At 43.7% G+C, this 26,364-nt stretch overlaps 1 protein-coding gene across 2 annotated transcripts in view; it reads left to right on the top strand.

Annotated features, from left to right (window-relative positions):
• Window positions 1-26,364, top strand: part of HIP1R (huntingtin interacting protein 1 related) — a 70,061-nt gene that overhangs the window by 2,819 nt on the left and 40,878 nt on the right. Inside the window, exons 1-6 of one of the 2 annotated variants that reach the window (XM_028710615.2) lie at window positions 2,352-2,390; window positions 21,517-21,580; window positions 22,296-22,438; window positions 23,664-23,720; window positions 24,326-24,406; window positions 26,162-26,238. In XM_028710615.2, the coding sequence (XP_028566448.2) occupies window positions 2,367-2,390; window positions 21,517-21,580; window positions 22,296-22,438; window positions 23,664-23,720; window positions 24,326-24,406; window positions 26,162-26,238 (446 nt within the window). In that variant the 5' untranslated portion in view covers window positions 2,352-2,366. Of the gene's footprint in view, window positions 1-2,351; window positions 2,391-21,516; window positions 21,581-22,295; window positions 22,439-23,663; window positions 23,721-24,325; window positions 24,407-26,161; window positions 26,239-26,364 lie in introns of those variants that run through there. The other variant, XM_028710614.2, reaches the window with a different exon arrangement.

Below are 26,364 nucleotides of genomic sequence, written 5' to 3'. Positions count from 1 at the left end.
GCACACATCTCAAAGCCATAGGCTCAAGGCACCAGGCAAGATGGCAACCCTTTTCTCTCTCCCCCTCTTGCACTCTCAGTTCCATATACAGAAATGGACCATTGCCTCAACCCTGCCAGCAGGAGGTGCATCTGGGACTGGCAGCAGTTTTGAGGGTGCAGAAAGCAAAGGCTGAGGGGCTGTTGAGCTCTGCCCCACCTTTTCTCACAGCAGAATCAAAACACTTTTATTTCCTCCTTAGAAACTGTTGGAAGCAACTCCCCCCATTCCTTGCTATATTGGCCCTGCTGGGCCTGGCAGGGGCTGATGGGGGCTGGAATCCAACAAAGTCTGGAGGGTTATAGGGTCTCCAGAGCCATTCTGAAGTCTCTTCTTAAATTTACAGCCACTTGCTTTCGAGGAAGGTCATTTACGTCCATTTCCAGGCAGGGAAAACCAGTGCTTTTTGGGTGTGAAATGTGCTATGCTTATTGCCTCAAGGTATCTTGGAAAATCCTCCCTTGGAAGGATAGTGAGGGTGCTTTGACAGCCCAGCAATTTTTCACTGCAGCACACCTGTACGCCACAGGTACTCAGTGAACAGCCTGTGTTGACTCTGTGCCTGTGTGTGTGTGTCTGTCAGGAATTCAGTGTGTGTTTCTGAGCCTCGAGGAGAAATAGTGAGAGGGTTTGTGGGCAAATGTCAGGAAGTGTGTGTGTCGGGGGGGGGGGGTGTCTTCCTTGAAACTCCCATCTTTAGTTGTCAAAAATGAACACTGGAAACACTTTTTCCTTCCTGGCTGTTTCTTTTCCATTTGTTGTGCAGTTTCTCTTTCTCTTTCTCACAAATGTTACTGTCCCAGAAACCTCTCTTACTTCCTAGTTTGTCTGGTCTTGAATCCGGTTTGGCATTCTCCAAGACTGGAGAGGTGAAGAATTTGTCAAAGGTTCTGTCATTGGGGCCCAGTTAAGCGGTGTGCTTATTGAACCGTATAGCCTTGCTTTGAACAGTTGGGTGGCACAGGTTTTCTGCATTAAAAAATAAATAAATTTACACCTTTTTTTTAATTAGCTGCTTTCTTTGTAACAAATTGGCTGCCCTCTTTTTAGGAGATGAGAATAATTTATATTTCATGCATAAACCTCTGGGCAAAAAATCAACTCTTACTCATTTATTGCTTTTATAGTCTACTTTTTCCTCAGTGAGTTCAAGGGAGCCTAATTAGTTCTTTCTATGCCCTTAGAAGGGACACGGGTGGCGCTGTGGGTTAAAGCCTCAGCACCTAGGACTTGCCGATCGAAAGGTTGGCGGTTCGAATCCCCGCGGCGGGGTGAGCTCCTGTCGTTCGGTCCCAGCGCCTGCCAACCTAGCAGTTCGAAAGCACCTTCGGGTGCAAGTAGATAAATAGGGACCGCTTACCAGCGGGAAGGTAAACGGCGTTCCGTGTGCTGCGCTGGCTCGCCAGAGCAGCTTCGTCACGCTGGCCACGTGACCCGGAAGTGTCTGCGGACAGCGCTGGCTCCCGGCCTCTAGTGAGATGAGCGCACAACCCTAGTGTCTGGCAAGACTGGCCCGTACGGGCAGAGGTACCTTTACCTTTATGCCCTTAGAATCCTTGGATCAACCCTGTGAGGTAGGATAGGTTGAGAGAGACGGGCCTAGTTTCCACAGAACACTAAGCCATATTTAATGCTAACCATAGTTAATAAACATTTGTTAAACCTGGGACTCCTGGCAGTCAGTCACTTAAACCTCATTTCATTAACCCTTCCCCCATTAAAGCAGACACAAGCCAGGAAGATCCACTCTTCAGCCGTGGCTTGGCTGCTTTTGGGTGGTGACGGTTATTTATTTGGGAGGTTCAGGTTCATACCTCTAAACTCTGGTTAACGTTAACTGAGGTTTGCAAACCAGTTGGGTTAGGTTCTCACTTAATGCTAAGCCACGGTTTGCAAAAACATAGTTTGGTGCTGTGTACAAACCTTTTTTTATATGTATATACCTTTTTACAAAACAGGCCAGTCATTGGCTTAAGGTTCCCAAATTAGCTTCATGGCTGAGTGAGAAATTGAACCCTGTTCCTCTGCATTGGGACTCAGGGGTGTGGATGTGTGAGATATGGCTGATCTCCAGCCACTGTTGATGGGCCTGCCTGTGCAAATGATATGCAAATGATGCAAGTTATTAAAATAGGCAAATTGTCCACAGCCCTATAGCTTTCAGAGTGGTAGTTCTGGGTGTCAGGGAGGTTGTCTGTTGAAGCTCATTATGGTTCTGGGTGGTGATGAAGTCCTGGTAATGATTTGCTGACCTGCTCTGATGTCAGAGAAGGACAAAAGAAGGAGGGCCATCAGACACCAGGATCCTAGGAAACAAAGAACGGAAGATGAGCGTATACACAGGAACAAAGGTAAGAGGAGAAGATCAGAGCGAAGAAAACAAGGGGGTGATTTTGCTGACCTATGCTTACAGCTTTGGGCCTCTGGTGATAACAGTAGATATTTAAAGTTTAAAATGTGCTGCTTTTTTCTGCCATCTTTGAGCCCCATTTAGTCACTGAGTAAATTGCCATCATGTCACAAAATCTTTACAAACAAACATTTAAGGAGGAGGATTTTGACAGGAAGATTAAAATCAGTGCAGCTGCTGCAAAGGAAGCAGAGCATTCATCTGGCAGGGTGAAAACCTTGCATGGGGCCTAGAGATGGAAGGGACAGGGTGCTCAAAGAGAAAACGAAGGAATATGGTGTGCCTGTAAGGCCAGGAAAAAGATGGACTTAAAAAAGTATAGTATGGGTCGGCAACTGAAGTCACCTGTTCTAGATGTGGCCCACCACGTCACCCCTTACCTGAGAGGCAAAAGAGAGTTGCCAATATAGTGGCATCTGTGGCAAGAGCCACCTGAGGGTGCCCCTATGGAAATTGGAAGTTGAGGCCTTGGTCTTTCAGCCCAACTCCATTGTCGAAGTGGCTCTCTGAGATGAGCACACATGGCCGTCAAGACAGACAACTGGTCCATCTTGCTAGCCCAATACGTGCTAGCCCAATGCTAGCTAGACCCCCACGTCCAGGAGTTCTGCAAGATCTCAACCACACATGACCTTTCTCAGCTCTCTCGCGAGCAAATCGGCTTGAGCTGGAGTGACCTAGAACTTTCCACGTTCAAAATGTGTTTTCTCTACTGAGTCCCTGTAGTTGCTGACCAGGGAGCAGCAGAGAGATGAAGAAGAAGCTGAATGCTTATAGGCTGTAAGGAAGCTGGGGGAATTGGGGTGTGAGGGCATATGCAGGGTGCTTTGGGGCAATAACGGCCCGCGTAGGGTTGCGAGGATCAAATATTCTGTTCTTAATTGCTTCTTAGAACGAATCCATCCCTGCTGAGCAAATCTGGATTTATTCATCTGTTACAATTAGCATTTTAAAATACCCTTGTGAGTGTGGAAGATTTGGGTTTCTCTGGGAAGATCTTCTGCCTGTGGGGTTTATTAACTGAAGTCCAAGGTAGTTGCTAGATTTGAGTAATGGAAGCAGTGGGCAGAGGGGGATATGTGTTGCCGATTGGTAACTGTTTCCTTAAATACCTATTCACTTGGAAGTAGGGAAGAGGGGTTTGATTCACTTCTCATTTAAACGAGAACCTACCTTATCTGCTGTTTTCAGAACAATACAGGAGCTGAAATGCAGGCACCTTTCAAAATCTGCTGAATTTTTCAGTGCTGTTCTGCACCCAAGGAATGTGCACTAAAATGCATATACAGTGGTATCTCGGGTTACAGACGCTTCAAGTTACAGACTCTGCTCACCCAGAAATAGTACCTTGGGTTAAGCACTTTGCTTCAGGATGAGAACAGAAATTGCGCACCAGCAGTGCAGTGGCAGTGGGAGGCCCCATTAGCTAAAGTGGTACCTCGGATTAAGAACAGTTTCAGGTTAAGAATGGACCTCCAGAACGAATTAAGTTCCTAACCCGAGGTACCACTGTACTAGGACACAGTTTGCACCAACAAACATATATCACTGAAAATAACATACAAGTACTGTATGCATTATATTAGGAGAAAAGGCATACCAAAACTTGCATGTTATGAAAATCCATCAGCAAATTTCTCCTGAGGATTTAAAAATATGTATGTTTTCAAACTGATGTGAAAATGTGGAGAACTGAACCTCAAGACAGGAAACATAAGGAACGTAGAGAAATCTAAATGGAGAGATTTGCCCCACCCTGCGTGGATGTATACGGTCCTTGTCTCCCTGCGAATAACTACCCTGCCTTGTCTGCCTGTCCCCCTCCAGTGCTGAACTGAGGAGAAGATTTAGGAGTCGTAATACAGTGGACAATCTCCTTCATCCCAACCCAGTTTATCTGCTACTACAAACATGCCTCCAGTGTTTGCGGAGAAGGGATTAGAAAGTTTTATGGCAGTGTGCTAAGAAGGGAGAAAAGAAGTGGAATCTCTCTCAGCTGAGAAAGCCCTCTGAAGGTTACAGAAACAGCAGCCCTGGCAGCAAAGAATGCTGAGATGGCGGTTTGTTTGCTTGCCACACGCCCAAAGCACAATTCGGGCAAATCCCTGCCCTCCCACTGACCTGACTGCTATTGCAGTTCATAACCCTGGCTGGAGATGAGGAAATCTCAGCTGTTTTTGTCCCAGCAACATATTAAAAGATGTTGTATGGATTTTATGGATGTAAGAGTAATCAGCAGTTTATAAGCTTCAGGCACAATCTGGCTGGAAGCTTTCCTGGAAAAGGTCTATTAAAATGAATGGTGGCTTCCTGATGGACTTTTATCCATAAGCCACATTGAGTCACTATCAAAGAAAAAGCTTGAGTACAAATAAATGTATAACAACAACAGCTCCCTGTGCACCAGCCAACGCACAGGTATTTCAATCCGGCTTGATTTGGGTATGCAAGCTAGTTTCCTGCGTTCTCAAACTGAGCAGAAAGCAGGACTGAACTCTCTGCTCATCGTCATCTTATGGGCAGAGAGGTCAATCCTTCTCAGGACTATCCCCCCTACTCTCCCTGGGCCACCTTGGACAGGTGGACAGGACAGTCATTTGATGTCTTTATGACATCAGAAGAGTGATAGATTTGACCCCCTCTCTAGGGCATTAGAGGAGAATTCTTCCCAGCCATATTTAGAGATGCCAGAGGTGGAACCTGGGTCTTTTGCATGCAAAGCACGCACTCTGCTGCTGAGCTTGGCCTCCCCAGCAAAATGCACAATTTTAAAATGCAGTGGAGCAGGATATAAATTAAGCAAATTATGTAAAACAGAGCATGCAAGGGATAGCACTGGGAATCCCAGGAGCAGATTTGTCCCTATGAGTGCTGCAGCTCCTGCCTGCTTCCCCTCATTACAGGGGCAAAAGAAGTGTGGAGAAAACTGATTACTGAACTGGTAGGCTGCTTTGGCTAGTAGGGTTGACATGTCAGATCCCTTACCTGTGAGCTCATCCTCCATGGCTAGCAAAATATCTACCATGGAACAGGGACAGATTGCCAGTCTCTTACTTCCTGAGAGAGGAGAACCTACCTGGTGGCAACATCAGAGGTGGAGCACAAGTTACAGGCAGATTTGAGGGGACGAGGTCTAACCACCACCAGTGTATCTTGTGAACAAAAGGGGTTCATCAGGTCCCTGACAAATACTCATTTCCAAGTCCATGACTGAATCATTCCATTTTCACCCTTGTAAAAGTTTAGTTTTTAAAAACGTTTTAAATAATTCATGGAAACCATTTTTCTGCTCCAAAAGAAAAAGGAAATAGGTAAGTTGGCATATGGCACAAAGTCAAATTAAATAGTCCTAGTTTAAATTCTTAAGAACACCCCCACAAGTCTTTGCTGTGGTCAGCCGCACAGAAACATGTTTAATCCATTGTTTTGGTATGCTGCCCGTTTTATTCTCATTCCATTTATATCCTACCTTTTTTCCAAGCTCAAGGTGGTGTACATTTCATCCTCCTCTCCCAGCAACCCTGTGGGGTAGGTTAGGCTGAGAGGCAGTGTCTGGCACAATATTACCTAGTTTGTGTCACATCTTGAGTAGGGATTTGAACCCTGGTCTGCCCGGTCCTAATCTGACATTCTGTGATACGCTGCCACTTCATCATACAGCACACAAGTGAGTAGAGAGGGACAGCTCTCACTTCCTATTTCCATTTGAAAGCTGCCATTTTGATGACAGGAGTGTATTCTAGACAGGTGGAGGAACTCTCTCCTTGTATCTTTATGATGCCAGATTCAGAGGTGAGCTGCAGCAAGCACAGGAAATGGTGGCCAAGCACAGACTGAAGCTGCATTTCCTCTTGGTGGCCACCGAAAACCTTTCAATAATTACTGTAACTGCTGTGGGTGCACCCATTTTGGGGGAACCTGTTGGGTCTGTAATAATACTACTACTAATAATAATCTGTAATAATACTAATACTACTCTGCCCATCTGACTGGGTTTTCCCAGCCACTCTGGGTGGCTTCCATCACATATAAAAACATAATAAAACATCAAACATTAAAAACTTCCTGATAAAGGGTTGCCTTTAGATGACTTCTAAAAGTTGTATAGTTATTTATCTCCTCAACATCTGGTGCGAGGGCGTTCCACAGGGAGGGCACCACTACTGAGAAGGTCCTCTGGCTGGTTCCATAGCTTTCAACTCAAACCAAAACTAGCCCAAGCAATTATTTTTGTCACACCAGCAGCATTATTTGGAAAGCCTAAGCTAAAAACGGAGGGACACAGGTGGCGCTGTGGGTTAAACCACAGAGCCTAGGACTTGCCGATCAGAAGGTCGGCGGTTCAAATCCCTGCGACGGGGTGAGCTCCTGTTTCTTGGTCCCTGCTCCTGCCAACTTAGCAGTTCGAAAGCATGTCAAAGTGCAAGTAGATAAATAGGTACCGCTCCGGTGGGAAGGTAAACGGCGTTTCCGTGCACTGCTCTGGTTCGCCAGAAGCAGCTTAGTCATGCTGGCCACATGACCCGGAAGCTGTACGCCGGCTCCCTTGGCCAATAAAGCAAGATGAGCGCCGCAACCCCAGAGTCGGTCACAGCTGGGCCTAATGGTCGGGGGTCCCTTTACCTCTAAGCTAAAAACAAACCTGTTTGCTCCGTTATTCATCTCTGTTGTTGGTTCTCCCCACTGTGACCATGAGGACTATAGCCTTTCATTGATGCATACTGAAATCTGTGATTCTCGTGGTTTTTACGTTAGCTGGTTTAGTGCTGGAATAGCAAAGCTGCAGAAAATTTATAATAATAATTTTAGAAACTATGAATTCAGCCTAGATTAGGTGGCTGCTGTGTGCCAGAGTTACCCTGGAGACTCTGCCTGTCACAGCAGACAGTATTGGGCCCCAATGGACTAATGGCCTGACTCAGTTTGAGGCAGTTTCTGGTGCTTGTAACTAGTACAACCTGCTGAAGACTAGAACTCGCAGCTGCTGAAGAATGTAACTCAGCACGTGAGTTAACCTCTGTACTCTTTGCAAGCTTCTTAGTCCGCAAACGTTGTGCAATGTTTCATTATTTGGAAATGGTATCTATGAGCTAAGCATTGCTCATTGGTTCTCCTTCCCCCCTGTGCCTGTCGCTTAGTGTGCGCACACAACTAGGTTTTCCATAATTGCAGGTCTAGTCAGTCTTAATTGTACCTGTTTTAACGGCAGGAAGGCTGGGTGTTGTGGGGGGCGGGGAGACACAAATTGACTTTTTAAACCAGAAGTGGGGATCCAGATGTCCCTGACCGTTGGCCATGCTGGCTAAAGGGGCTGGTGGAAGCTGCTGTTGCTAATTTATTTACCACATTTTCTCCAAGTTTATACTCGGAGCAGTTTACAATGAAATAACAGACCAAAACAATGCCACAGTAACCACAATACACACAATTAAAATTATAATACAAATAACAACACCAAATGAACAGTTCAGTAATGACCAATTATTGTTGATTCAGTTAAAATGCATCCAGAAAATGAAACCTTAAATGACACCAACAGGCCAGTTAATACACCCCCAGTAGCCACAAAGCTGATGAAAGTGGGAACTACAACAGTCACATTTCTCTTCAACAGATATATTCACGAAAGGGAGCACCAGGGATGGCCTTGCCAATTCTTGTGGGTAGCCTTGCAAGATCGCTGAGCCATGTTGTAGTTCAACAAGAGCTGGAGTGCCTCACGTTCCCTCTCCTGCGTTTGGGGCTGCAGCTCAGCTGCTGAGGACAGGCGTTGCACGCAAAAGGTCCCCTGTTCCGTCCCTGCTGCCTCCACCTAAAAGGATCTCCAGTTCTGAGAAAGGGTCCCTCTTGGGAGAGCCACTGGCATGAGAATTGGATAGCAGGCAACTAGATGGACAGGCGTCCAGAACTAGCATTAGGCAACTTCCTTCGCTTGTAGATGCTCAGGCTGACTGAAAGCTGTGGTGAGGCCTGGTCTGGCTTTGGGCAGATCCACACCATATATTTAAAGCACACCCCAGACACATTTAAAGGATATGACTTCTGCCAAAGAATCATGGGAACTCTAGTTTCCCACCTCATAGATACAGTTCCCGGCACCCTTAGCAACCGAAGGAACCCAGGATTATAGAATCATAGAAGTGTAGAGTTGGAAGGGACCCTGAGGATCATCTAGTCCAGCCCCCTGCAACGCAGGAATATACAGCCGTCCAAGACAGGGATCGAACCTGCAACCTTGGGCATTATTGGCACTGTGCTCTAACCAACTGAGCTGTCCAGGCTTTAAAGGTATGGTGTGGATCTGCGTGGAAAAGTTTGAATGGCACTGCAGGAAATTTTTAAAAACAGCAAGACAAAACAGACTTATTTACACCCTCATTCTTTCTGTTGAACTTTGAGTTGGTGATCAGAAAGGAAATGAGGTCATGTTGAAGGAAGTATCCTTTTCTTTTATTTGCAATCAGGAAGGCTAAATGCGTTTGCCACCTGCGAACCAGAAATACCAGTTTAGCTTTGAAAACAAAGCAATTACATCCTTGCTTCGTGACTGCATCACCGCTGTGGTTCCGAACTGTTTCTGAGTCACTTCCTTTCCCTGGTTTGGCTTGGGAGAGCAGGGTGGGCGGACACATTGGCATCTTGGAAGCTGTTGCTGGCTGGCAAGGAGAGGGGGGCTGACACAAGATGCTTGGACCTGGGTAACACATGCTAAAGAATCGGCCAAGCGTCTGGATTGTGTTCATGGAGGAATAAGTGTCTGTTAGTTTTGATACGGATGCAAAGCTTAAGAAGGGACAAATCGTTATCCAAATGAGGAGGTTAATGCCCAGATCCTATTTACCAGATTTACTTGAATCTAATGCTCACTTTTTTTGGCTAAATTATGTTGCGAAAATTTAAGGTGCGCATTAGATTTTATGTCATATTTACATTCACCAGCAAATACTTTTTTTGGTTTCACATTTATATCCCACCTCTCCTCCAAGGAGCTATATACAGTGGACGCTTGGGTTGTGAACGTGATCCATGCGGGAAGCACGTTCGCAACCTGCAGCGTTCGCAACCCGCAGCACCGCATGTGTGCATGCGCGGGTCATGATTTGGCACTTCTGTGCAAGCGCTGAAACCTGGAAGTAACCAGTTCCAGTACAACCCGAAATTGTGCAACCTGAAGTGTCTGTAACCCGAGGTATGACTGTACATAGTTATTCCCCTCAACATTGTATTATCACAACAACACTGAAAGGTAAGTTAGGTGTACACACACACACACACACACACACACACACACACACACACACACATATACAGAGAGAGAGAGAGAGAGAGAGAGAGAGAGAGAGTGTCACCCCGTGAGCTTCATGGCTTGTCTAAGCGGCAATTTGAACCCTGGCCTCCCAGGTCCTAATCCAACACTCCTCCACTGCACCATGTTGGCTCACTTCGTTTGGATTTTATTTGAGTTTAGTTGGATATAAGTGCCCCTTTTGTGTGTTCTACTCGCCTTGCATGCAATGCTTTGCCTAGTATGCCTTCAGCTGGGGACTGTGAGCTTTGGGGTGTCCTGTGGTGCTGTAACGAGCAATTCGCCTACACAGGGAAGCGTTGCCTGCTCTGTTTGTCTTTGGAGGCTGTATGCCAGGGAAGGCCAGTTGCCAAGGAGCCACAGCAGGAGAGGGCTTTTGATTTTGTGCCCCGCTTGTGGGCTTCCAGGCAGCATCCGGTCGGAAAAGAGGGATGGAGCTAGCTGAACGTACACGAGGAGAGCCTGCTGGATCAGGCCAGTGGCCAGGCCAGCATTGTGCTTATTGTCCCTGCCACATCCTGTTCTCACAGTGGCCGACCAGACGCCTCTAGGAAACCCGCAAGCAGGATTCAAGCATAAGAGCACTTGCCCCTCCTGGGATTTCAAGCTACTGGTCTTCAGAAGCCTCCAACACGGAAGGCAGAGCGTAGCCACCTTGGCTCTTAGCCATCAATAGCCCTGAATTCGCCCTGAATTGAATTCTTCTATAATATATGTTTTTATTGGTTTTTGAAAATACAGTGGTACCTCGAGTTAAGTACTTAATTTGTTCCAGAGGTCCATTCTTAACCTGAAACTGTTCTTAACCTGAAGCACCACTTTAGCTAATGGCACCTCCCGCTGCCGCCGCGCCACCGGAGCCCGATTTCTGTTCTTATCCTGAAGCAAAGTTCTTAACCTGAAGCACTATTTCTGGGTTAGCGGAGTCTGTAACCTGAAGCGTATGTAACCCGAGGTACCACTGTACAGCTGTAAAAAGATGTACAGATCAATAAAAGGAGAGTAGAAAACCATAGCTGTAACTTGTGTCCATTATTCTTTTAAAGCCATCTAGATTGGTGGCCACCACTACCTCTGCGTGAAGAAGTGCTTAATTGTGGTCTGATCCACCAGGGCTCTTTGTATATCTTTCCCTATTCCTCCCACTCCTCCCTCGCTGAGAGACCTAGCATTCGGAGCCAGTTTGGAAATAGCTGTGGTACTTTAAGGCTGCTATAATCCTAAGTCTTCATATTTGAGGTTGCTCCTTTTCAGATGTTGTGCAGGTGAACAACCCTTCCCTCCTACTATCCAGAGGTGCATGCCTCCAATTTTCATCGCATCTCCCAATAGTATTTCAAAGGCTGGAAAGGCCTGGTTGTGTTAGGTGGCCGGGACAATAAGCACAATGCTACTCTGCCTTGCATGCCGCCCTCGCTGAGCCTCTGATCTAGCTGTCATGGAAACCTGGCTGTTAAAGATACTGAGCAGCAAACAAAGCGTAACTTTAATGTAATAACGATCAGTGTATTTGCATACTCCGTGCACAATTTGTGTCGCAGTTGAACCACCTTAGTTACGCTCCTGGCACGCTTATTCAACCATGTAATGGAATTTAACACAAAACTGAGGCCTTTTCAGGATCACACCATGTGTATTGTAAAAGGGGTCTGGCAACTTTGTTTTCCTCTTAGAGGCCACACTCCCGGGGGTGGGGTTCCTATGGGGGGGTCACATGCTCCTGCTGATGGACAGAGAGAGGGGCTAAAAATGTCCTGGATTTTCAGTTTTCTCTGTGACTACCTCATATTAGGAGGTGTCTATGGGGTGAGGTGGTCTTGATACTTTTATATTTACTTTGTGGGAGTCTATCCTGGCCTAGTTGTTGAAGCAGGACAAGTTTGTTAACGGATCTTAAGTTTACTTTTTTTTTTAAGCAAAGCACTGGTGTAAGTTTAATTTCAAAATTTACTACAGAATAGCTGCAGATCAAACTCCTCCAGGAATATTTGTTGTCTGGACAGATAGATGTGAAGAAGGGATGGGTCAAAGAAAATAATGCGCAAGGCAGTTTGTGTGTGTGCTTTAACAAGCACGTGAACGAAAGTAGAGATGCATGTGGGGCCCAATTTTAAAGTTGATGCTGAGTGCATAAGGGGGAAAACCAGCATCTTCATTCAAGATCCTTGTTCTGGGCCGATGACCTATCCTGTCAGTGGCTGAGGGCCTAGTTTTAACTGAGTCACCAGCCACATGGTGGTGGGGTTTTAAACTGATGCTGTAATCTGTCTGGAAAGATGCGCAGGGCCTCCACCACCACCCCGCTAGTGGGTGTGGTGGGCTGCTCTGTTTTTTCCCCCTTTGGTGCTAAATCAAGCTTCAAACTGTTCACTCCTATAGCTTAAGGGGTCAATATAAATGCTTGCCAGATGCTGCTTATTACACAGAGAACATGATGGATCATGCATGTGTGTGTCTGCAGAGGGAGGTTGCCTTACTTCCCCTCAGCTGAGATGCACTGACTGCAAGACCTTCCACAGAAGCATCTACATTAGTATATCTAGTCTCTGTGATGGGAGTGTTTTGTTTTTTTTTAATTACCCACTCAGCGAGGAAGTTTACTGGTGTGTGTCTGCACAGCCTGTACCTAAGGTGTTGCCTTCTTAATGACCCAGTTCACACATTAATGGTTTGCTGTGAACACACCTAAAGTGGACTGCGTCTTTTCTGCACTTGTGCTGGGAGGAAACAAGCCATGATGATGCCTGCTAGGAAGGGCAAATCTGTCTATTTTGGCTTCTCTCACTTAAGTTCAGTTCTCCACATTTCCACATCAATTTCCCATAATTGTAGGGTGAATTTCTCCTAAAATTTTTGCAGAGCAAATTTCCCCAATATAATGCAGTTTTGTATGTTTTTAAAACAAGTATATGCATTTCCCCCCCACACTTCACCTCAGTAATATGCACTTCTGTACACATCGCATTGGTGTGGCAGCCGCGGGAGGCTCCATTAGCTAAAGTGGTGCTTCAGATTAAGAACAGTTTCAGGTTAAGAACGGACCTCCGGAACGAATTAAGTACTTAACCCAAGGTACCACTGTATTTATAAAAGTATTTTTGTACTGCCATACCATAAAGTAGAGTGGTGTGCAACATTAAAACATAAAACACCATTAAAAACAATACAGACCATCAAGTGACTAGCTAATTTAAAAAACTGAAAATTAAATGGCTACAAAGACCTGTTGGTGTAAAAAGGTCTTCAAGAGCACTTGAAAGTCAAAAGCAGGGTTTGCCTTCTGAATCTTTGCTGGAAGAATGTGCCACAAGATGTATATCACTACAAGAACCTTGAACCTGTTTGCTTGTTCTCAGACAAACTGCAGATGGTAAGTCAGGAACAACCCTTGACTATAGATACTGTTTTTGGGGGAGTAAAACAAACCACAACCCCTGATTTCAAGGGAACACAAGGCCAGGGATTGTGATTGGTTTTGTCCCAACACAAGCAGGGAAGAATGAAGTGGGTGCAATTCATTTCTGCACAGTAAGCCTTAGCTTATGGCCTTGCCTTCTATGAACAGGCAGAGTCAAGTGCTCTGGAGGGCAGGCAATGCAGCTGTATTTCTGGAGCATAGATGCACAGGAGCAGAGAAAACTGCCTTTTGCCCACTGGTCCATCAAATCAGAAACTGGGGCGGCTTCTCTAAATCAGGGGCATCCCTGGAAAATAGGGACACTTGGAGGGTCTGTGTTGTGGCTCACCAACTGATGCAGTAGAGAGGCAAGGGAAATGCTGAGGATTGACCTGAGTACCCTCCCAATATATAGGTCTATAGGTTTGCAAGTGGTGGAATGGCAAGCATGCTGCTACATCCATTAAGAGGGAGTGCTGTTCAGACCCGCCTTGTGTTGTCTGGCCATCTACTTCCCCTGGCTTGCATTACGTCACCTGCTGCCGTGTGGTTCAACAGCTGCCACTTAAGATATTCAACACTAGGCAACAAATCTGGTACATATTACTCCGAGGTGGAAAATATCACAGGTGTAGGCAGTTCTTATTTTTCCAAGGCTATCTATGCTTGCATTTGTGCACCCTATAACTGACTCTGTTTATTTGCAGCTTGGATCAAAATGCAGAGCACGGCCAATTGTAGGTTTGTGAAGGTACTGAGGGGTTCCTAACAGAATGACAAAGCTGAAATGCATAGGATTCTTTGCTTCCTATTTTATATAGATTTTTAGTGGGCTTTAAAAAATAATAATAATAAATTAGCATTTGCTTCCTCCAATGCCAAGCATGATACTTATATACAGTATTTATTTTTAACACTGATAATTGACTGTAACAAAGAGATTGATTGAATTATGTACTTATTATTTGTAAATTTACAATTCTCTTTCCTAAAATTCTGTATTTCAAGATGGCTTACAATACGTATATAAAATACAATAAAATACGGTAAATATAAAACATAAAAATATCAATAGATACTGCTTGATTTAAAGAAAAATTCACATTGTGAAGGCCTGCCTAAACAGTGCAGTTTTCAGAAGGCATCTGAAAGAAGGCAGGGACAGTTCCTATTGAACCTCTACTGGCAGGGAGTTCCACAGGGCAGGGTTGTCACTGCATGTGTCCTAGAAATGAGCTGTGTGGTTCCTCCCCCAAAATTAACCAGGTCACTCTTCCACATACTGTATATGCTGTTAAAAGAGTTCCAAATATTAGTTGAACCCAAAACTTCTGTGTCCAGATGTCGGCCATCTTGATGTTTCCAGAATCTTTATGAAGGCAGACTATGATAGTTACCTGTTATTACTACATTTACCAGTATATCCTACTTTTCTCTCAAGATATGTGCATGGTTCTCCCCACTCTCCATTTTTATCCTCATGACAGCCTTGTGAGTAGGTTAGACTTGAGAGACCATGACTAGCCCAAAGTCCCCCAGTAAGTTTTATGGCTGAATTGCAACAGGGGTAAACTGACCCTGAATTTCGGGGTTCTTGTTAGTTGCTGTAGCTTGTATAGATGGTTAAAGTTTTATTGGTTGTGTTTGTTGCAGCTGGTTTTTGTGCTTTATTGTGTAAGTTGCTTTGGGTCACATTTATGAGGAAAGTGACTCATGACTAATGGTCTGTGGTAGATTTGTCCTGGATTGAATTTCAGTGTTCTATAATTTCGGTTTCTGTGGGCGGTGAATGCTAATTAACATCATCTTGGGTCATCTCCTTCAGCCACCCAATTTCACTGGCTCTGGGAATGTGCTGGTATCAGTGAGTGACATATTTACATATATTGCTGAAAAGGAGTGAAGGTGTCAGGTGTTCTGTCTGGGTGAACTGGGAAGTCCATGAAAGAGAACTCAACTTGATACTGAAAATTCATTTTAAAATTAGCATTTCTACAGCACTCTCTAGCTCTTCAAAGTGCTTTGCAAACATTTACAGCTGCCCTATCCTATCAGCAGTGTTATCCCTGTTTTATTTTATTTGTTTTAAAGATTTATATCCTACCTTTCCCAGAGTGCGACCATTCCCAGAGTGGCTCACCAAGTATTAAAATGAAAAAAACCCAACATTATAAAAAGCTCCAAAAATAAATGGATCCAAATTTTATTTATTTCAGGTATTTCTTACATGCTCTTCACCAGAAAGTCCAGGGTGGGTGATATTTTAAAAAGAAACCCAATTTATAATCAGTATAACAGAATATGAAAGAATATGGACATACAATTTTGAAAGAGAGGAGCAGAAGAAACTCAACCACAGCAGAATTAATGTTTTATTTATTGGCTGATGGGCAGCGAGCTAACCCTACTGGGTTGCCTGCATGACCCAGTTCTGCATGGGGAACTTCATCATGTAGCTGATCGCTGAAGAAAGCAGTTTTGCTAGCCCTGTGCCCAGTGCTCTGCTTGGAAAGACCCAACTAAGGGATTTCGATAGGTGGGCAGGATAACCTACCTTGCAATCATCTGGCAGCTTAATGATGCCAGGTGATTGACAGGTGGGTCATCTCACCCACCTGTCAGAGTTTACCTGTGTGGGGTGGGGTCAGATAATAACCTGGCTTTCCATGCCAAAACAGTTCTCCACCCATGCTTCAGAGCAACTGGAACAATATTTTTAAAATATTGTTCAGCTGCTTGAAGAGTGGGCACCATGTGAGGACCATAACACACAGGTGTGGTGCTTCAACCCAGAAGATACCAAATTGGCAGTGTGCAATCTTCAAGGGACTGGCACCCATTGCTTGCTTCTTCTAGACTTGGCTGGGTTGGGGTGGTTGTTGGTAGACCAGCAGGCTTCTTTGCCAGTGTTTGAGGTCTCATCCAGACTTCCACTTGCCCTCTCAATCAGAAAACCACGGGAAAACCATTTGGACCCGTGCCTAGAAAGAAGGGGACAAGCAGAAAACCACTCATGGGACATGTGGAAGTGTGGATGAGCCCTTGAGTCTGGCAGAAGGTTACCGTGTCCTGTTAAATTCTGTTACTGTATTGTTGTTATTATTTTTTAAAGGGCCCAATGAAGTTGACCCTCCTTAAGAGGTTGTGCCAACTGCTTTGAGTTGCACAAGGCTGACAACGTAATTTCTTAGCAGAGTGCCTTGTTAAGAATTTAATATCACATAGAAATGAGAGAGAGGGAGTTTTATGTGTGCTAGGCCCACCTTGCTTAGGTAAAACTCTGTCACAGGCAGGATGCGGTGGTGACGTTGTAGAGGAGTGGTTAGCTGAGGAAATACTTTGGATTCTGAAATCGAGTTCCTGGTAAAATGACAGCTTAATGAGAAGGTGCCAGAGATCAAAGGCGGAAGGAGCTTGCTTAAATTAACCGTCACAACTTTGCCCTAAATCTGTAGGTGGGGAGTTGCCCATGTGGGCGGTTTTTATCATAGGCTGTGTAAATACTGTTTCGGTTTTTCATTGTGTTGGCTGAGACTAACCTATCTTCAATTTGCATAACATTTTTTTAAAAAAAAGTTAAAACACTCTCATTTTACATGGTCAGATTAATCTCTACCTCCTCACTCTTGCACAAATCTTTGAGGAGATTCCAGTTTATTGTTTAATATTTCTGGTATGTTGGTGTTTTAATTCAGATGGCTGTAACCATTGTTTGTCTTTATTTTTATACCAGCAGTTTGGCTTATGAATTGCTTCTTGTTTTTACAGTGTTACCTGCCTTTGATTTTCTTCTGAGTTTTATTATTAATATTATTATTTGCATTTTTATTTATTATGAAGGAAGCATGATATGTTTTGAAATCAAATGCTCAACTTTTCCAAGTATTGTTCAAAGTTTTGCTATGCTTTCTACATATTTGCTACCTCAAACCTAGAGGGGCACCTTGTAAAACAAATAAGCAGTCGTTAAATTTCCCTAAGCAAAGTAGCTGGCCCTTTCTAGGCCCAAGATGGTGGAAGGGAGGGATCCTGGCCCTGCTGTGATGTTACACCCATTGCCCCATTCTTACATTGGGGGAACACGTCTGGGTCTGCAACAGGAATACAGCAGCAATCCCTATCGCCCCCCACATGTTCATTTTGATGGTATATATTGAAAGTGGGGGACTTTTTTTCACTTGAGGGCCACATTCCCTTCTAGAGAACCTTTTGAGGGGCCACATGCCAGCGGTGGGTGGGGCAGAGGCAAAAGTGAGCAGAGCTGCAGGTGTGAATTTTGCCTTTTGCTCAGTCAGCCAGTTTCTACTCAGGCCCTTTGTCCTCCATCCCTTCAAGCAAGCAAGCGACATTCCTGTTGTTCAAGGACACATTCCAGTCAGGCAGAAACAGTCAGGGAGGGTGTGAAGCAGGGCTGGTGAGAGGCATGGCCAGAGAAGGGGGGGAAGAGTCCAAGGGGCCAGATAAAGATACTTTGGGGGCCACACTTGCTTCTGGTTCCCCATCCCTGGTATGAGCAGGATTCCCGTGAGAAGGAGTGTGATGCAGGGCTTTCTCCACACAATTGGGGAGTTTCTGATCCTGTGGAGAGAACCCTGCAGTCATGGAGAGAGCCTTACAATCAAGATGAGTGACGAGAGCTGGCGGCGGTTGGGGTGCTGCCACAACTCCCCTCTCACATTTATTGAATGTACGCAAGGGTGACTATTGGCATTCACCCTTATTGATCCATGAGGCAATCAATAATGTTGAAATATCAACCTGGCGCAGGAAATAATTGTATGTAAAACTTCTAAGAATTCAAATTCCATCTGAATGTGGAAACAGAGTGTTCCAGAAGTTTCCCCACAAACCTTGTTCTAACTCTACTTAATAGTCAAGATATTAATAATGAGCACCATGACAGAAGTTTATGTCAAGTCAAGCCAAGAATTCACTCTCCCTCGCTCTGCTTTGACAACCAGAGCAACAAATAGCCGTTTGCACTAACAATGTGTAAGAGCATGTCTAAGATGTCTCTGTCAGGAATGGATATATAATGCTTTTTTTTGCTACTGACCTGTGGAAATGTTGCAGGTTAAGAAGACAGGACAATTAGTCATATATAGCTCTCCAAAGAGACATCTTCATTCATTTATACAGTTCAGCTGCAGGGCTAGTTCTTGGAATCTAAATGAATTGGTGCGACAATGGACTTCTGTATGAAACGAGGTCAGGCCTGGAGCGATTGAAAGGGAGCCCCTCTGCCTAGTCCTGCCAGTGACGGAGAAACGTCCACAGAAGGCAATCATTTTTGGAGAGCTTTCAGATAAATGCTCTTCCAAAATCTGATGGCTGAATTACACCTTTTAAATATCTAAGGATGTGTGCCGACAGCAAATTCTGTAAATTAATCACATGCTGTGTGAAGATAGCTGCCCCGAATCCCATGCCATTCGGCTGCTTTGGACGACCTCAAGTTGTAGTGTAATGAGAGGGAAGAAAAATAAATTCTCTCCACCATAGCTGTCAACTTTTCCCTTTTCTTGCAAGGAATCCTATTCGGAATAAGGGAATTTCCCTTAAAAAAAGGAAAACGTTGACAGCTATGCTCTCCACCCAAAGCATGCATAAATTCTATAAACCTCTTTCATGGCGCATCGTTACTTAGCATCCTTTTTAGAAACTAACACCACCACTGCAAACATTTTAGTCTTTCCTGTAGTCCTACTGTTGACACTGAATTTTAAGGTTACAGTGACCCTGGGAAGGATATTCTAGTATCAGTTACTCCCGTCTTGTTCTTGGTTCATGAATGTTTTAAGATGGCTGCTGCAGCTGCTTCGACTTTTTGCAACAATATTGTGAGAGTCCTGTCCTTAAGGATTTTGCTTTTTTTTTTTAAGAGCTTAATAGGAAAAATATCCTGATGCAGGGATAATGTTTTGGACGTGGTCCATAGAAATCTGGGTTTCAATCCTCACCCAGCCAGGTATCTTGGTGGGTGACATTGGGACAGTCACCTTCTCTCGGTCTAAACTCAAGCAGTGATAGAGCCATATGAATCTTCCTTAGGCAGAGGGTGCCAGCCCAGAAAGGGCTTCCTGGCTCATTGTCACCCTGTTAATACCTGAAGGGATAGAAAGAAAGGGTATCTGTGGTTGATCTCAATTCATCTCAGTGTTTTCATAAATAAATAAAATGTCAATTGGAGTGGTGCTTAGAATGGAGTGAGACATTTTGTGTGTCTGTGTGAGAGAATGGGGGGGGGGAGGGCAGCAGTCCTACATGTCAGATGAATCTCAAAATCCTCTGCTTTCATTTAACCAAAGTTTGTAGCATTTGTAGAACCAGAGATGTGAAGCAAAATGTTCTCATTTTGCTGAGAGAACATAGCTTGCTTTACCTTTCAGTGTTTTATCCCCACCCCACCCCCAAATGCAGGGGAATTTTGCAGATGCTTTAATGACAGGTTAGGTAAAAATCTGCCCTGATGAACATGGCTTGGGTGGTAATTCTGTCTTGGTGGGGGATGCACCCCATGAGACTAGCTTGAAAGATTATTTTTGGCACACAGACCTTGGTTAGAAATGTTTCCTGAATTGTGGCCACAACTCTTGTCACCAAGTGTGTGGTTTTGAGACTAATAGAGCCTTTTTTAAAAAAGAGATGTTCTGGTGTTGCTCAGCAATAGAATACAGAAGGAGCCCTGCTGGATCAGACTTAAAGGCTCATCTAGAGTCCAGCATCCCATTCTCTACTGTGGCCAAGCTCAGGAGCCCTTGCCTGCCTCCCCCCACCCCCCAAAGGCCTTAGGCTGGGGGTGGTACTCGGCCATCTTGAATAGTACCCAGGAGTAGATGCCAGCTTTCATTCTTGTAAATGCAGATGTTTTCATATAGACTGCAACCCTTGATTCTGCATCCATGTATACTTTGAGCATTACAGTTTTCTCTGCAAGCATGAGGTCTAGAAAGCTTTTTTTAAAAAAAAAAAAATGGAGGGAAGAGTTACATTTATTCTGCTCTGAGGTATTTTCCCTGGATGTAATTTATTGGAATAAGATTTTTTAAAGTCCTATGTTAACCTTTGCAGTGCGAAGAATTATTTTTGTGTGTCGTGTATCCAGCCCTTTCCCCCAGGGAGATATAACCAATGTATGTGGGAATATCTCATTTTATTTTTCTTGCAGCAACCCTGTGGGATTAATTTAGAAGGAGAGTGAGTGGCTCTAATGTCACTTAAATTGAGATTTGTGATGGAGCTAAGATTTCAATTTGGGTCCAAGCCCAACATGCTAACCATTATGACAGAATGGCAAATATGCTTGGGTGTATTTTTTCTTCTAATTCAGAAATGGGAATATTTTGAGCACAGGAGCATTGAATTCATGCTTAACTATTCTGAATGGTGCTGCCTCCCCCCACCCCAGGTCTTATTAAAAAGCTCCATCTGTTCTTGTATTTCCTTGGGTTAAATTCACAAACATACCTGCTGCCTGATTTTCCAGTTCAGCCAAGATAAGTATTTCGATTCAAAATGCACACTTGGAAACATTGACATGAGAAACTAAGATTCGTACAGTGTGAGAGTGTAGCCTTATGAGAGTGGGTGTTCTCTTTCATCAGTGGGCTACAGTTGAAAGGCAATGTGTCATCCAAGAGCTGGAGAAGGACCTTTTTGTCTCCAAACCTTGCTCAGGGGCTCACAGAAGTACAATAAGTGGCTGGCTGGTGCTGGAAACAGGATGTTGGGGAGTGTGGTGTGATCATCAAGCCCGGTGGGCTTCACACTCTCTTTTGGGGAACTCTTGGGTTCCTCAGAACATTCTTGGGCGTACCTCGGTTAGATGATCAGTGACAGCAGATAAGCCTCACTGGGAGATTGGACATCCCTACCCTCTAGCTGTGACAGTATTGCCATAAAATTCATTTCTGATATTGTTGGACTACCTCTCCCATCATCCTTGCATATTGGCTATCCTGGCTGGAGCTGACAGGGGTTGGAGTCAAGAAACACCTTACGTTTCCCACCCCCGATTTATTGGGGTGGGTTACTGACAATTTCGATATATTGAGTGCTTTTTGTGGTAAAAAATGAGCTCCCGGTACTTATATATTGATAAGAGGCTTGTGTACTAGCACAAAATGGCTGCCATGCGCAGCTGATGAAAGGTGCCAGGACTCTGTACCAGTGAGTACTGTCACTAAAAAGCCATTTATACATTTTATTTTAAATGTAGGAATCCTGTGGGATTGTGCACTTAGCCATAGTGTTATCGTCATTGTTACTAGTTGATAATTAGATTCCATATAACTTATCATTGTATTTGCTAGAAATGAAAACATCAGTGCTATTCTTAATACTGGCTTTCTCTCCCCTTCCCAGGCTATGAGCATCAGCAAAGCAATCAACACTCTGGAAGCACCAGTCAAAGAGAAACATGCCCGCAGTATCCTTTTTTCCTACCACGTCACTTGTTCGCTTGGCTTTCTTAAGTTAAATTTGTTATTAGTGCTATTTAATAATAACACTAATTTAATAAAGTATTAAATTTCGTAAAATACACTTAAGTACAAATTTATTAAAGTACACATTCAGTAACGAATATACTATCTGGTGGTTTACAGAGTAACTTCCAAAAATGACAGACCAGTGTCTCATTTCCTCCTCTTCCTCTGTAATATGTAATGCCTCATGTTCTGGGTGCCATTTGCTGTGAGTTTTTTCCACTTACATATCAGAAGATGAGGTAAACCAAAGAGTGTATCAGAAGAGGAAAACTCAGCAATGCTAAAAATCAAATCCTTTATCCTTTTTACTCCATAAAAACTGTTGAAAACAAACATATTTCTATCAAATTTTGGTGAATACAGAATACAGGATTACTTATGATGTTCTTTATTTAGAAGACAATCCTTCATTGATTTGGTGATGTTCAGAGCAGTGACTCAAAAGCTGTGGTAGAAATTGAGATAAATATTACTTATTTATTACATTTATACCCCACCTTTTCTTCAACGCTTAAATGTTTCTAAGTGCTTCTGGGGCTGTTTTTCCATTGTTGGTGATGGGAAAGTCTCTTAGGAGGATGGCCATGTTTCGTTGTCCTTCCTCCCTGCCCCCAAAACACCTTGAATTTCAAACTGCCCTTAACTCCCATGAAGGGATTATTCTGGGGACTCATCATGAGAAAGGAGCATTTACTTTTTGGTCATATGCAATTGGTCTCCCTTTGCCCAGCAGCGCCATCCTCAGTTGGAAGTTTTGCCACGTTCTCCACAAAGTCCTCCGTGATGGGCATCCAAATGTAAGTTTGCTGGCCTCCTTCCATTCAACCAGTGTGAAAAAGACCTTTGATGGAAGAGAAGAGGCAATGTACTAGAAACTGTACACGTAGCTGACATTCTAGGTGGGACAGTGTGTACACTGTGATTGAGAAAACAACAGAAACTATGTCCAGAAATTATTCACCCCAATAGCTCGATGGTGTGACAAGAAAAGCTGGATTTTGCAACCTCTGTCAATTATTATGACCTGTCACTGCCCTTAAGCTTGTTAAGTGTATATGTTAATTAAGTGTATATGGCGAGATCAGCCCTCCAGATGTCCAAACAGGATTCCACATGAGGTGGGTGCTTTTAGGAAACATTTTCAGATGCAGCCAGGCCAATGCATAATACGGTGGGTGTTTATCCTTCAGGCTCAAAGTATAAGTCCATAAAGGCTCGCAAAATCCTCTTCTGTTGTTCTGCTGTTGGTCCCTGTACTATGGGAATATAATTTAAAAGTACATGCATCTGCAAATATCAAGAATGTTGCCAGCACTAAATTGATACAGACAACAACTTCAGATGCTGAAGACTAGATCATTGGAGAAGTCCATATCATGTGCCTCAATTAGACCTTTTCTGCATTATACCTCCAACATCTATCCGTATGAGGTGTTGCCTTCTTACAAAGGCATTGTAGAGTTCAGTATACATGAAACATTAATTTTTGCTGAGTCAATCTCAGTTTTAAACCTAAAGAAACATTCTTTGTGGTCCGTAAAGCAGTTTTCCGTCCTCTGGGTTGTATGATACAGTCTAATTCCTATTCCACATCTCTCTAACCCTATCGGTTGCCTATTGGTATTAGGCAGGTGCCTTTGCTGTAGTGTTTCCAATGCCTGCTAAAACCTTTTTGCTTTTGTACATTGCCTACTCAGTCATGTAATTTCATCATGTACATTCATTTTCAAAATCTTTTTTAATTTTTACCTGTATTTTGATAATGTTATTAAATCTACTGTTTTTAAAGTCTATTTTGCTATTTTTAATGAATATTTTGTTTCATGTAAACTGCTTAGATTTTTTTATTAAGTGTTCTATAAATCCTGTAAAAAATAAAAATTAATTAATTAAGCCTGGTTGACCTTTTGTGGAAGGACAGACAGGGATCAGTATAATATCCTTTGGAAAACAGGTCCTGAATTTCTGATGTGGCCAATTTTCTTGTGCTCCTAAGTTTTCTTCACACTCTGTCTTCTCTAGGTTCTTCAAGATTGTCAGCGATATCGAAGTAACATCCGAGAAACTGGAGACCTGTGGGTGAGTTCCAGAAATGTGCTTGCAGCTAGATGCTCCAACTTTGAATTTTATACTGGATTGAGAACACTTTCTTCAAATGTTGTCCTGGATATAGAACAAAGATCCCTGGTCAGCAACTATGCCTGGTCTGCCCTGTTGGGGGTTATTTTGAACTGGAAGTGTGGAATTGGGGGGGTGGGGGTGGCACAAGGCTACCTTCCATCTCTCTCCAGGTGCTGCTGATCTATAGTCTTATCGTGGCTTTTCAAGTTTCCAAGGGGAGCGTGGTAAATGTCATATCCCAAGAGACAGATTTTGTCTTGAGGCTATCAATTGCTGGTCTAAGCCAGTGGAGTTAGAGAGCCAATGTGGTGTATTGGTTAGATTGCTAGATTAGAAGTTGGGAGACCAGGGTTCAAAGTTGTCACACAGGAACAAAGCTCACTGGGTCACCTTTGGCCAGCCACCATCTTTCAGCTTCACTTCAAGGTGGTTGTTGGGTGGGGAGAACTGTGGACAGCAACCTTGAGCTCCTTGGAGAAAAGGGGGGATATAAATGTAAAAATAAACTTGACTCTCCCCCCCCCCCCATCCCTTTTAATGAAACGTTTATTTTTCCTTGTTAGGGCCACCTACATGATCGATATGGCCAGCTCGTAAACATTTATACCAAACTTTTGCTCACCAAAATCTCCTTCCATCTAAAGGTAATTTCTGTTTATGCAGCTCCTGCACACCTTATCTTCTCAGCGGTCTTTTCTGTAGGGTTGCTACTCTCCAGTTTGTGGGAAAGGGCTCATCTAGTTTCAACCCCAAGAGCTGCATCCCAGCACGGGCATTATGGGAGTTCCCTCCCACTGCCTGTTTCTCCCTCCTGTCAAGCAGGAAAGATTATTGTGGACGTACTCGGCAAACATGTTATTGACAGAATAATAGTGCATTAGTAATAGATTTATTTTGCTTTGTTAGTAGTTCTGTGATGCTTCCCCAATGCTACCACATTATTGCTGTTCAGAGGGGCTGTAAGCACAACTTTTGCAGGAAATTACAGGATATGTATTTCTTTAGAAATTCTTCAGATGCATCTTGAATGCTCAATGAAAAGGATGTCTGGAGGGGCTCTAAACTGTGTTGGGTTAGGTAACTAGTACTGAAAATCTGGTAAACTTGAGATTCTTCCTAGCTCAGCTCAGCATTCCACTTACCGCTTCTAGCCACTGCCCTGCCAGATGGCACCTTAGCCCTGGCCTACACCCCATTACCTTTCTGGAGAGAAGCAGTGTTTTCAATGTTTTGGCTGAATCACATTGTTTAGTTCATGTTACAGGTAACTACATAATACTCATTCCACAGTTGTAAGAAAATATTTTAGTAAGACTGCACCTACACTTTGGAACTCCCTGCCTGTTGACATCAGGCAGGTGCCTTTGCTGTATTCTTTTCACTATTCTTTTTGTTTAGGAACCCTATCCTCATCCTATCCAGACATGGAGATGTCAACATGCTTTAATCTATTTTAACGTTAATTAATTTTAAATGTTAAATGTTCCTAATTGATTTTAATATATTTTTATTGAGATAAATAAATATTTATTATAAACTGCATAAATGTTTTACTACAATCAAGTGGTATATAATTTTTTAAAATTTAATTTAATATGTAGCCCTGAACTGTCCACTCTTACAACCACATCCTATCGTAAGATAGCCAAGTAAAAATATTTTTCTGGGCATGAGAATTAACCTAATGTGTGAATGCACTGGGGACATGTGGGCAAAACAAGGAAAGCTGCCTTATACTAAGGGTTTATCTACACTTACCTTTCCTCTGAAGAAGTGTGCATGCACACGAAAGCTCATACCAATAGCTAACTTAGTTGGTCTCTAAGGATTTTTTTTATGTTTGTTTTGTTTCGACTACAGCAGACCAACACGGCTACCTACCTGTACCTTTCCTCTGTGTGTTTTAAACCTCTGTGTCTGAGTGCCTTTTTTGTTTACTCTGGAGGTTTCCCCGCAGTAACCTGCTCTTTAAAGCTGAATTGAAGCAAATGGCAATCTGGGGAAAACTTGAATTGCTGTTTGTTGCACCTTAGCTTTAAAGAGTGGGCTTTTGAAGGGAAAGCTCTGGGAAAAGAGAAAAGCATGCTCAGACACGGAGCTTTAAGGCACAGACCGTGCCTGGGAAGAACAGGATAAAAGAGAAGTGTCTGAGTCATAACCATTTGGTTCATCTAGCACAGTATTGTCTACAGCGACTGGCTGTGGCTCTTGAAGGTTTCAGACAGGGTCCTCTTCCAGTCCTACCTGGAGATGCCAGGGATTGAACCTGGGAGTTTCTGCAAGCAAGGCAGGTGCTCTACCATTCTTTCTGTGTCTCTTTGTCTCTCTTTGGGTTTGGTTATGGCAAGGCAGCCATCTCCTAGTGAATGAATGCCAATTCTTATTTTTCTCTCCCAAAGCACCCAGAATTCCCCCCAGGCCTGGAAGTGACTGACGAAGTGCTAGAAAAGGCTGCGGGAACAGATGTGAATAACATGTAAGTTTCCCCTGCCCACCCAGTCCCCCACCTTTCTGGTTACTTGACATCTTCCACAAAGCATAATGGCTGCCTTTGTTCCCTGGGTACAAATGGAGTGTCCCAAGTGTGAAATGTACCTCATTA

The sequence above is a fragment of the Podarcis muralis genome, chromosome 16 (genome assembly GCF_964188315.1).
Source record: "Podarcis muralis chromosome 16, rPodMur119.hap1.1, whole genome shotgun sequence".
Taxonomy (NCBI): domain Eukaryota; kingdom Metazoa; phylum Chordata; class Lepidosauria; order Squamata; family Lacertidae; genus Podarcis; species Podarcis muralis.
The sequence above is the reverse complement of the archived record's forward strand: the minus strand, read 5'-3'. Positions and strand labels throughout refer to the sequence as shown.